Raw genomic sequence first — 13,254 nt, 5'->3', positions numbered from 1 at the left:
AACAAAGTTTCTGTTACATTCTCAATTTTGAGCCATTAAAAATACATCAGTCAAAAATGGAAGTCAGACATCAGTGTGAACAGAGCCTTAGTCCATTGGTAGTTCTCATCTGTCAAGTTCAATTAACCTGGTTTTAGTCGTAATTGTTCCTAAGTATATTGGGGGACTATAAGAAATTTGACAGTTATCCCTCAGCATCTCGAATTTTAATTGGTAAATCTGGGCAATAGTCCATGCGGGAGCTATGAAGGTGGTAAAAGTGCCCAGGTTGGTTATCAAATAGCCATCCCAGATAGGTGAATGGAATTTTGAACAGTTTAACAGAAGAGAAGAATGGATGGACTTACATTTCATTGAGATTTTTTTTATAACTGTAAGAAAATTCTTAACAAGGAGACTCTATCATCATACATACCTACAGATCAACATCTTTGTAAACTTTCACCGTGCAACATTTTATACATTGAACAGACATCTGGTTCTGTTTGACTTTTACCACCATTTTAATTATATTTTAAAGAAGCAGTACTAGATAATTACATGATTGGTTTCTATAAAAAGATTGAGGTTAGCAGATAATTAATGGCGTAATGTTCATGTCTGTAAACTGTAATTATACATATACATGCATATATAATATATACAGTATATATACATAGAATACAAACTTGTGGTTTTCAGTCACTTATTGCAAAGCCAAAAACCACACGTAAATTAATATATCCTTCAGAGGGTGAGATGTCAGATAACTCTTAGTGCCTACAAAAATGCACTGACAAGGTGTAGATTACTTCACATACGGTAGGATAGTAAAGCTGCCTTAAGTCCCTATGGCCATTAGTGAGGTAAGATAAAGTAGGCAGAGAGGTGTTCAGTAAGTTAGAAAACTATAATTGCTCCAATTTTGGCGTTACTTAATTTCAAATACAGTTTGATGATAGTACCACTAAGGTTGAATGCAGTTTGAAATGCCGTTTTTTCCCTTATAGTTGTCATTGCTTTTGGATCCACTTCTAGCTTTGACTAAAAAAACGTAAAAACTGAATTTATAATGGCATGTTTGGTTCTAGCATCCTAACATCTAGCCAACTTCAGTGAACTTACCAATTTCAGTGGGACCAGCTAACCATCTAATGTGTATAAGAATTTCCCCAATCTCCCTTGGTGGTGAGATGTCAGAAAAGAGAAGGATTGGACAGTTGGATTTCAACATGCCCAATCCTTCGTTCTCATATGAGATAAGCTGCTGCTAGAGGTGTGTATTGTGTATTGAGCATGTATGTGTGTATTTGTGTGGGGGATCAGAATAAATAGCTGTCAGATGAACACTCGTTTGGCTAATAGCTATCGAAGGTGGATGCACCTTTAAGGAAATACCCATAGAAACACCATTGATAGCTCAGCCTAAATGTACGTCATAGTACAGCAATGAGCATGTACCGTACGTGCCAACTAACAAGCACATGAAGATAAGACCTACTGCATCTTATGTAATAAAATATATCTAACTCATTAAATCAAAAACCGGTGACATGTATGAACAACATACACAGCCAAATGTTTCAACTTGACTCAACAAGCATCGAGTTCTGCATAGAGACATATAGCAACCTCTTAGGTCCATCAGAAGAACTCAACGTAGAACAATTCCATTTTCCATTTCTTTTTCTCAAAACTGCATTAACGAGTAGTAGTAAACTATTGATATGTATGAACATTTTAGATTGAGTCTTAGACTAAACATCAAACTTAGGTTCTGTTCAGACTTGTGTTTCATCACTGCTGTCAGGGTTCTACTGCTTTTAGCAGTCAAGGCGATAAGCCATTGTAAATCAATGGGAAAAACCTACATGATAGCAGAACAGGAAGGATCAAAACAGCTCTAATCAATGGATTGTAATGGATTTTAAAGTGACCCTCTGGGCCTGCACAAATAAAGATGGCTGCACTGCTTGTCTGACTACCTGATACACACTGTACATTAGTATGCATTGGTAGCTGAAGACATTACATGCTGCTCGGACTGGCCATTACTGCTCACATGGACAGCACTGGTTAACCAAAGCAGTTGTAGAGTCTTAGACTTCTGATGCATACCAATGCACTGAGTTTGTATCAGGCAGCCAGAGAAGCTGGTGTGGCCGTCTTTGTTTGTCTAGGCTAGGAGGGTTGTTTTAACTGCTTTTGTCTTAGATACTGTAAAAATGAAAGTCCTGGTAATTGTGAAAAGAACCTAAGACCTACCTGTCAAATGTCTGATCATGCTGAGTGGAATATTACAAAGGAGTGAAAGTTATTTATGATTAAACTGATAATGAAGTGCCTTCATGTAACAAAACTTCAGATCATAACTGTTTATTACCAACCTACAGTAAAGTTGACCATTGCAATCCAATTGTTAGCCTAACCAATGAGATTAAGCCATATGTAAGGAATGTATAGAGATATATCGTATGCTTCTCATACTCAAAAGTGCTTGATATCTCACAAAGAACTCTTCCTAACATGCTACAAAATGTCTTTATAACTACCAAACGCCAATAGTCAGATATTTCACTGGTAAGACTATGATCTATGTGATCACATATGTCCTAATCCACACGGCCAAAATAACCAAAGTAGAAGTATTAATCCATCACAGAGGTCCCCAACCTTTTCTACCTTGTGAGCCACATTCACTTTTGAGTGGTAGTCATGAGCCATATTGAGCAAAAAGCAATGGAGATGACATGGGGCTCACAAGCTACTGGTTAAGGACCACTGATCCGTTCTACAGAGATGTAACAACTTGAAACACAATTTTAAAGATAAAGTCTTGATATCTAGAAAATGCAAGTGTTGATGTTTTGCACTGCTTGCACTTGCCATGTCTAGTACTGCTTCTTTAATGAGGAGAGGAAAAATACTGCTTACTACCAATTACCTTTCTTTAGCTCACAGTTATTAACAGTTGAAAAATATGAATGATCATAAAGAAAAATCGAAAGTAACATACAAACACACATTCATGAAGCCTGGATTCTTATGATGCATTGTAAAAGCCAGACAAATTTTGTGGTAGTCAACATGATGAGATACCGGGTATGTGCTGTGCCATTGAAGGGACCCAGAGAGTACTTGGTGCTGACCGTGGTGTCACTGGAGAAGACATGGTCTATTGTTATGGAGTGCATTCAATGGAATTGTATGAAAAACCAAGACTTCAGTATAGTCAGTAGCTTTCTTCAAAGAGTAAATCCAGAATGAAGGGAGAAAATTCCCCAATATTGGAAAATCTCCTTAACATGAAGCAAAAGTGTTCCTAATTTCTCTGTAGCGGAGGAGTTGAACTTTTTTTTTTTGCTGTTGCAGCAAGACTCATCTAAAAAGAAGACCAGCCAGTTCATGTCTTCTCTATTGTTGTCAAGTCAGCTTGGCCATAGTGAAGTAATAAAAACATATTCTCACCAGTCCTTGAGAGCAGCCATTTGTATTCCAGTGGCTAATAGCACAGTTATTACTATTAATCATCTCCATGTGACCACCACTTCATTTCACAGTAAAATGTCAAAATCAGGCCGTATATGCATCTTGTATAGTCTCACTACCACCAGTGCAAACAATAATAAAAATAAAATCAGTGTTGCAGTGAGTTATTTCATTGTACCATTTGCATTTATAATAGTCCTTTATATACCAAAAGTCAGTTATGTCATTGCTTTATCCAATAAGGCTTCCTATTGGGTTAATTTGGCACTAAGAGTAAACCAGATTATCACCAGCAGCAGGTTTACAGTCTGCAGTTACTTTTGCAGGAAATAAAACAATTTGGACTATATGTGGAAGGGGGTTTATGAAAAAACAGCAAATAAAAAAGAGTAACAGTGCATAAAACAGCGGGTCAAACTTTGCTGCCATTCTTATAGGACAGTCAGAGGCTTACACAAAAGAAAAGGTGGCCTCATAGCAAAATTTAAAGGGACTCTGTCACCAGGTTTATGACATTGGACTCGGAGTTGAGCTCCGATTCACGGATGCAGAGATGTATTGACTTCTTCCCGCTCACAACATGCAGTTATAACTCTATCACTATACACAAAAGGGGAAAGAACTGTAAGACTGCAGGACGCGGGCAGGAAGAAGCCAGCATGGCCTGCATCCATGACTCAAACCTCATGAACCTGGTGACGGAATCCCTTTAAACTGAGGCCCTTCTCGTAGTGTTGGATTATACAACCACATAGCTCAGTGCTACTTCAAACCACCCCACCACCACCACCACATACACACTTCCCATCCTTGCCCCACTTTCTAACACCATAAAGTATATGGAGAAGGGGTGTCCTGTGAACAGTCATTCCACCCATTGGGCTTGAACCAAAGTGACTCAGGTTGTCCCTTACCAGGAGGCCCCACAATAGCTGTTGGGGCTGCTTCAATGACTTACAGTAGACTAGTAAACATATAGTTAATGGTGATGAATTTTTGCGGGTAACCCTAAAATGTATTCTAACAACTGTTCAAAAATGTACCCTAGAGTGTGCAAACTTTATTGGCAAGCACCCATCGATATACGTCCATATGTCACTGCTTTCCATCAGGAACATCAAAATCTACCTACTTAAGTAATATGATAAAATACACATCAATTTCTTTAGTTTACAGTCAATAGCCTTTGATACTATACATGCTCTAAACTCAGTACAATGCTTAAATAAGCAACCATTGGCTTTTCCTTTCTCATCTCACCTGCGCTATAAAAATGGCTGCCTATTAATAGATCCTTTACATACACAGCTTACAAAACATCTTCCTCCTCTGCATCTGTTTGTGAAAAATGCGTCATTCGCCACTGCTGACAGTTGTTAAAACCTCTCAGCTAAACACCTATGTTATATTTCTATCTAATGTACTTTCCCAGCCCTGCCTCTAGCAGGCAGAAAATGTCTGAAGGCGTCAATTCTCCACTTCTTTGTAAAAAGAAGACTGTAAGGTATAGTTCCAATACAAATAGAACAGTTATATTAGATCATCCATGTATTACTGTAACCCTCTGATTATGAGCCATGTGTGGCCAAGTATAAAGTAGTGTAATGGATCCCATACCTTGTTTGGCACTCTTTTAGTAAGGCGAATATCCCAAAAAATTCCCCAAAATATTTGACTCCCCAATTTTCAGACTGACTTTGCAACCTCGGAATGTCTATACAGCACCTTGACGTTGTGGGACACACACACACACACATATATATATATATATAGTAACATTATGGAGAAAGCCAAAGAAAAATAAATTTCTCACAAGGGTTACAAGAATTGCATTGTAATGGGAAGTCAATATGACTGGTGCTTTCATGGCAAAAATACCCATGTATGATAAAGAGGGTCTCTTTGAAATGGATCTCAGCTCAGGAAGCTAAGAATTTGAAATAATAGAGTTAAAAAAGCAATAAAAAAGAGCTGTAAACTGAGGCTGTAAACACTGCAGTCCGATTCACTTGGGCCCAAAAAACACTGATGTATAGACCGAAGACCAAAGCTGGAACTGGACATCAAATAAAATGGAGTCAGTTTGGCACATTATTTTTTCAATATGAAGAAATCATCTTGCACAGTAGACAAGATAAGAGCTGATTATCCAAAATATCTGATGAAGAGTTCCCCTGTGGGCTTGATTATGAAGAGCATGTATAGGACGGTCAACATCTTCTTTTGCTCCATAAATTGCAATCTACGGTGCTCGTCTATGCATGGATCTTGATAATCCAGAGAGTCTACAGTTGTGGAAAAGAGTATATTTGCTCAGATCTAGAGCTGGTCAAGCAGAAAAAGATCCATAGAAAGTCTATAGAAAAGTAGTATGAGGCCTCACTGACTTCTGTATAACAGCCAGATCGCTCAGCAGGAAATATGTCTTCAGTTTTCAATAGCACCTGGAGAAAAAAAGACAACAGTCATGTATTTCATGTTAATGGAACTAACAAGAAGTATCATACTTATTTTGTTATTATTACTAGTGATGAGCTAAATTTTGAAAGGTTTGGTTAGGCTGCCAAATTTCGGCCAAAAGTTCGGTTTGGTCCAAATTAATTCAAACCAAATTGTAACTTCACTAATACCATCAAATGGGTGTAAAAAATTGTCTAGGAGCCATAAAAGTCCTGTATTAAGCTCTTAGGTCACCTAGGAGTGTATCTAAGTACTTGAGATATTTTTAAGGCAAACTTAATGAAGAAAAACAATAAAAAAGAAGAAAAAGGAAAAAGAAGCTAAAAAAAATAAGGAAAAAGAAGAAGGAAACCAAAGAAGTAACGAGTTTAGCCAAGCTGAACTGCCTGAGGTTTGGGTTTGCACCAAAGTGAACTGTCAGCAAAGTTCGACTGTTTTGGTTAGCTTAAAACTAATTCTTACCAACGAACATTAGTTTTAGTCAGCTAATATGAGTTTACAGGTTTATATATGGCAATAATCATACTAACCTGTAGGTGGAACTACATCTGATTCACATAATGGAACATGTGGTTCTACAGCAGGTGAGACAGTGAATCGGGTAAATCTCAGTGAGTCCATCAGGTTTCCTTCCGCTCGCTTCCCTTGAAGTGCAGGAGGTACTGGAGAAGTAGTACTTATTGGTGACTTGAGAGCTGCACCTTCAGCTGCCATGGGAAGGAATGTGGAGTTTTGGGTCATCAAGGGAAAGTCATCGTCCCATTCAAAACTTCCACCTATCAGACACAGAATGCACACTATGAATTATAGATCATACATTACAGCAATACTTTAGGATTTAATATAATAGGTTCTGCGCCTTTTTATATATATATATATATATATATATATATATATATATATATATATATATATATATATATATATATATATATATATATATAGGCTGTTCCTGGCTTCACAGAGAAGACAGCAGGTCAGACCATTCAATAGTGTTTCTGTAGGAGAAGATAAGGAAGCTTTGTGTTGATCTCAGGTATAGGTGTTCAGGAGGTAATGAAGGTGTAGTATGTACAAAAAGACATATGTGAATGTCAATGGCCTATAGGTCACAAAATAAAAAGGAAAGATATTGCTTACTAAAGCCATCAGTTGAAGAAAAGGCATCCAAACTTGACTCCAGTGAAGGATTCTGGGAAATCTGATCATTTTCTGGTTCATTCGGATTACTTAATTCGTTGGTCGGTGTCTCCTAGAATTAAATTGTACAAAACAACATTAGGATACCTTGAGGGCTGTATTAGTAAAACAATGAACAGCCGGTAATCTAAGAATATACAATCTCTGTATAGATAAATTCTATAAAAATGTCTGTAAAAGTCTGCAAAGATAGAAGCAGCAAGAACAAGTAAGACATTGTCATGTGGAATTCCTTAAAGGGGTTGTGCTGAGTCATAAAGTAATCCACTATCCAAAGGATAGGGAAGAGCTCTATAACCAATGGGGACCCCCAATCATTTTGAGAATAGGTGTTCCAAAGGTCACCACATGACTGAAGTGGTGGTTGCGTATGTGAGTTGTTACTCCATTCTTTTCAATGGGAGCAGCAGAAATTGCTGTGTATGACAGCTTGAAATCTCCGATGCTCTATTTACATCAACAGAGCCATGGCACCCAAGTGTAACTACCGCTTCCTTCATGTGGAGACATTTGGGACTCCATGCTCTCAAGATTAGTGGTGGTCCAGCAGTCAGACCCCTACCAATCATAAAGTTATACCCCATACCGTGGATAGGGAGTAACTTTACAGTTTGGCACAACCCCTTTAATGGAACACATGGCAAATTTTAGTTTTATCAAAGTTTTCCTTGTACTAAAATGTAGGTTGTGAAAATCTGCCATCTGTCAGGATGTTACATAATGGGCATCTGGATTCTAAAGGAGGCAGCAAAATAGAAAACTGCCAGTACTAAAGATGCAATTGGAATATACCAAATCTTTTCAGCTTCACAGAACTATTAAAGCCCCTTTACAGGTACAATGAAGTAGCGGCACTTAAGAATTCAACTGTATTTTAACGCATTTACTTAAAGTTCTACCTTGAGAAACATTGCAGATGCTGCTGTAGAAAAGCATTCACACCCACAGCATGCACCCCCTCCATGATATTCACATGCCCTTATAGCACATGAAAGAACCAATGGAACCATCATGTTTTAACTAACTACCCTATATGAGTATGGCATTTGTTGCTGAGCACTTCAGCACATTAGTGAATGCCAAACTGTTCAATTTAACGCAATTTTTATTATGACGTTTTTCTACAAAAAAATGTAATAAAGACCTATGGTATCTGTGTGAAAGAATCTGAAAAACTATCTTCTAGTGAAGTTAATGGATAATCGCCTTGCATGCCGTATTTTGGGCATATAAATCAAAATGCACATAAAACACAGAATAGAATTTAGAGGAATCTTCTTACCAAGCAATGAAATTCAGCATGAAAATATGAACAAAGATGACAATGTAATATACATGGTTGTGGTATCATGATTGTATTGTTAACACATTGATTACTGACTGAAAATGTTTCTTACCTGGTCAAACAAGTAAACTGTTACATCATCAAAAAAGGACACCATTTTTCGCTTTCGATCAAGATCATCATCTACCTCATCAGCAGATTTGGGTGACTTTAGCAGACTCCGGAGATTCCGTGCATCATCTGTCTCGGTTACCACAATTGGGACTCCTGACATCTCTCCCTCAGCTTCTAAACCTATTCTTTCATGCTCTTGAAGGCCAAAGGCTTCATCTTCCTCGTCCTCATCTTCCTTGTTGTAATGTGCCTCTCTTTTTTCTTCTTCACTACCCCAAAAAGACTTGCGTCCACTGGAACTTTGGAACGCTTGAAGATTTAATGGTGGAAGAGACAGAGAAAGTCTTGCTACTTTTGCTAAAGAAATTAAAAATAAGATATATGTAAAAAAAAAGAAAAGAAAGATTTTAGAACATCTTTGCAGTCTTTGCAATAAAATTGTAATCAGGTAATTGTTTTGCAGTTCTGCAAGCTGTCATAGAAAACCAATTATCACTGGTAAGTGTCTCTAATAATGTGAACAACCAGAAGAAATACACCGGAGGCCCTGTAATGCACATGGACAATGTCAAAACAGTTTTTAATACTTTTCTTGTTTTCCGAGTTATCACTACTTTAAGGCATAGGTCTAAAATGTCTAAAATGTACAGTTTCCACAGGTCTTCATGATAGCACTTCCTGCCTTGGCACATTATAAATCCAAGTCATCATCCACATAAACTCTTACAGCCTCAATGCCTTTAATAATGATAATTACACATTCACACAACATCCCTATAGAAAGGCCATAACACAGAACTGAAAGGCATCAAGTGGACCTCAGTGTAATACAACTGCAAACTTGGGACCAGTAACTTCAAGTACAATAACTTAGCATAAGTTAAACTATTGAAAGTTGTTTCAAAATATAATGTTAAAGTATATTTCCCTACTGATTTAGGAAGGTCTACTTTGGCTACTCTGACTGCACAAGGGTGGACTATTATCGGACTTGTTGGCTCATTAAAACCCTTTATTCCCCCTTGAACTATTCCATAAGAATGATCAGTGTAGTTTTACCTTTTATAGCCTCACTTCCACTACTTGCTGTATTGCCAAAGTCTAGAAAAGGTTTTGATTGATCTTCTGACTGTTCTCCACTTTGTTCAACAGGGGTCTCTTCTTGTTTCTTTACACAGTTTTCAAGGATCTGTTCCGATGATATTTCAACAGCATCTTCACTCTTTTCGTTTTCACAATCTTCTTTCACTTCTCCTCCATTGTTTTCTGCGAGGGGTTCAATGCAATTGTTCTCATTCACATCTTTGTTCACAAAAAGTTCAGAAGGATTACTAACTCCATCTGAAGATATGTCCTTGTTGACGTCATCTGTGTTAGGGTTGCATTCATCAGGCTCATAGTTTTCAGATGGCTCCTTGAATAATGGTTTATTATTTAATGTTCCTTCAATAACTGGATTTGACCTAGGCTCCATAGACCATAACTTCAAAACAGCTTGATCTTTTAAGACACATGAGTTCACAGTTCCAGACTCAAAGGTAGACAGTACATTCCTGGTTACATTTTCTCTTAAGGAGACGAGGAGCTGCTCTTTACAAACCTGAACTACAAAACCACTTTCTGGTTGTTTTTTCAGCATGTTCTCATTTGAATTTCTTTGATCTATAACTGTTTGAGATTTTTCATGTTTCTCTTGAGTTACATCTATGGTATTGTTTTGAGAAATGGGAGTAATTAGGACCTCCTCTGGAATTAAATTTACCCCACCATTGCAATTCAAAATTCCATCTTCAACATCTTGGACTACATCTTGAATATACTCTGAATTATGATGGATTTCCACTTTATCCATTGCTTTTACATGCAAGTCTTCTGGTATTTCATTGGCATTTATTCTATCTTCATTATTTTCTTTTTCTGAATTGGCATCCTGAGAACTTTGAATGTTCTCAACTGTTGATATGACAACTGATATTTCTTCATTGAAAACTCCATTGAGAATTCCACCATCAGGTTTTTGTACAGATACTCTATTATGCTTATCTGGTTCATTGTCGTAGTCAGAAAAATATGCTGAATCTCTATGTGGTATGGCCAGATTTAATGTTCTTAGAGAGCTGTCTTCTTCCATAGGTGTAGCCTGTGGTTCAGAGGAGTCCTCTGTAAGAGTCAAGTCACTAGTTGATTCTGATATGGGTGTTAAAGGTAATTTCAAATCTTTTAAACCTGCTTCTTCTTCTTTCACTTCTTTGAACATGAATTCTGGGGAAAATGTATTTTCTGTTTCATAGCCACTATCCCCAAATTTCTGTCCAGGGGATGAGAAATGAGAAGCTGGACTGCAAATATCTGACGAACTAGTGTTGGATGGAATGTCCAGAGAATCAACAGAGTCTAATGTTGCTCTAGAGGCATGTGGTGACTTTTCTATTTGCAGTGTGCTATGGTTCACCGGGAACCTATTTAGTACATCTGGAACAATCTCAATTGTCTCCTCTTCGATGCTTTCTGCTAAGGTGGAAAGAGGAGGGATTTCAATTGGAACAATAACACTGCAGTTAGCCATTGAGTTGGAAATTCCTATGAAAGGGGACGGAGGGTGATTAGAGATACTCTTCTGCAATGATTCATAAGTTTTTACTTGACGGTTACAATAGTCTTGAATGTCATAACTTTTCACAGCTGCTCCCATTAAAGGGTCATAAAATTCTTGGTGCTCTGCTGCACAAAGACTGTCTCCAAATGGACCAGCGTAGAGATCTCCATCACCAAAAGTTCTTGCAGGTATAGAGCACTCTGATAAAGAACCCTGTTCAACTTTTAGAGAAGAATCATCATCCAAACCATAATGGTCTTGATGCATGGCAACATGTGTGGTCCAATCAATTACAACATCTCCACGTAGCATTGCACAAGAGCATCTCTGCAGGCTACCTAATACCCCCCTACTACACAGGGGACAGGAAGGCATGTTGCGATGGCTGCTGTTGTCTGTGCTGCTACTGCTGCTTTCAGTGCTTTGATCTTCCATTAATGAAGGTTCACAATCCCATGGTGATGCACGATCATCTAAAAACTCTGCCAAGGACTCGGGATCTCCAGCAAGAGTCTCTCCAGCTCCTCTCTCTTCAAGCGTATCTGAATCCCAGCTCCTCCTATGATCTTCTATATCTCTGTAAACATTCAAAATTGATTCAGAAGAAAACACATCAGATATAGAGGGCTCCATTAAGGAAGTCTCCTGTACCTGCCTTGATAAGTCTCTTTCAACTGGGCCACGAAAAGGATTTACATAACGAGGCAATTCTCTTCCTACAGTAATAAAAGGATTATTATTACTAGGTGTCCATCTATCTATAAGTTTAGGAACTTCATGTAAAATCAGATGAGCAGGAGGATCATCAGGACTGGTTCTACCACTCTCAAGTGGGTCCCAGTCAGAGGGAAACAGTGGTTCAAGTGGTGAAGATGGGCTTCCAAGTGATAAGCGTTGATGGAGCAATCTCTGTTCCTGCAAGTCATACTTTCTTTCATAGATGGGACTGGGAGCACAGACAGTACAGTCCACACCAGTGCCCCTGTCTGTGTGCTCTTCTAACCGTATATAATATTCACTGCTTACTGAAGGGCTACGGGCGCTGATGACTGGGACAACACTTGGAGTCTCTAAGCTTTGGCGTGAATGTTGATGGTTGGAATCATAGAAAGGATTAGCAGGCACAGTCAAACTCCCATTATTTGGCGCATAATCTTGACACTGAGATGTTGCTTTCCAACGTCCTAATCTGGCTTTCTCCCACATGTACTCAAAATTGAGTCCACGACTGCTCTCAGTTACAGTTAAAATGTCATCCATGTCTGCATGAAAACCATCCCCTCCACTAAAGTTATCTAGCAGGGGGAATGCAGAAATCTCATCAGAGTGCCTCAGAGGACCCCCTGATGATTTAGTTGGCTTAAGTGCATTCCAGCGCCACTCAAAGCTTTCCTCTGTCTGATTGGAGCATTCATTTAACAAGTAAGTGAGCTGGAGATGAAGCTCTTCTACTGTTGGTCTTTGTTCGACAGCCAGCCAGCAGGACTGCATCACCTCATACCTAAGGAAATGACACAAAAAAACACTGATAAGTAAAAACTGTGCTGCAGATTTCCAAAAAGTAAATATGTACAAAATATGCCATATTTTAGCATTTAATGTGAAAGTGCAATCATATACTAAAACCTTCATTTCATTTGCCCACGTTACGGCTTATATACAGAACTGCTCCCATACATCAAATGTACCGATCATGAACTTATATTCTTGCATATATTTTTACTTATACTTGCTTCCCAAATTATACCCTCACCAGTAATCAGAATGGGGGAGCTTGAGTCGTGGTTTGGCTAGTTTCATCTGCTGCTCTTTAATTACAAAAGCTAAGACTTCTTCATCCGATAGGTGGCGATATGGCTGACTTCCAAATTCAAAGAGTTCCCATATTGTTACTCCTAGAGACCTGTATGGGATTAAAATTACATTTTGTTACAATTTGTTATTAGTTTATAGGAAAACTAAGCATTCGAGACAATACTCACTCTTATTTAAAAGACTTATTTAAAAGACTGGGGTATGGCACAACCTCATCCAGAAAAAATAGTAAAACAAACGTCTCTTTATTAAAATGAGCAGTATGATGCGTCTTGAAGATAAAACCTCTTGCTCCAGTTTGCTAGTGGGGTGCATA

General features: G+C 38.2%; 1 protein-coding gene across 1 annotated transcript in view; it reads right to left on the bottom strand.

Moving 5' to 3' along the window:
- Positions 1 to 5,457: 5,457 nt before the first annotated feature.
- LMTK3 (lemur tyrosine kinase 3) overlaps positions 5,458 to 13,254 on the bottom strand; it is a 71,248-nt gene continuing 63,451 nt past the window's right edge. Inside the window, exons 11-16 of the mRNA XM_066605771.1 lie at positions 12,877 to 13,026; positions 9,587 to 12,624; positions 8,526 to 8,884; positions 7,069 to 7,180; positions 6,459 to 6,704; positions 5,458 to 5,912 (exon numbers count right to left, since the gene is read on the bottom strand). Of these exons, the coding sequence (XP_066461868.1) occupies positions 5,896 to 5,912; positions 6,459 to 6,704; positions 7,069 to 7,180; positions 8,526 to 8,884; positions 9,587 to 12,624; positions 12,877 to 13,026 (3,922 nt within the window). The 3' untranslated portion in view covers positions 5,458 to 5,895. The remainder of the gene's footprint in view (positions 5,913 to 6,458; positions 6,705 to 7,068; positions 7,181 to 8,525; positions 8,885 to 9,586; positions 12,625 to 12,876; positions 13,027 to 13,254) is intronic.

The sequence above is a fragment of the Eleutherodactylus coqui genome, chromosome 6 (genome assembly GCF_035609145.1).
Source record: "Eleutherodactylus coqui strain aEleCoq1 chromosome 6, aEleCoq1.hap1, whole genome shotgun sequence".
Lineage (NCBI taxonomy): Eukaryota > Metazoa > Chordata > Amphibia > Anura > Eleutherodactylidae > Eleutherodactylus > Eleutherodactylus coqui.
This window is presented reverse-complemented; position numbering and strand designations above follow the sequence as displayed.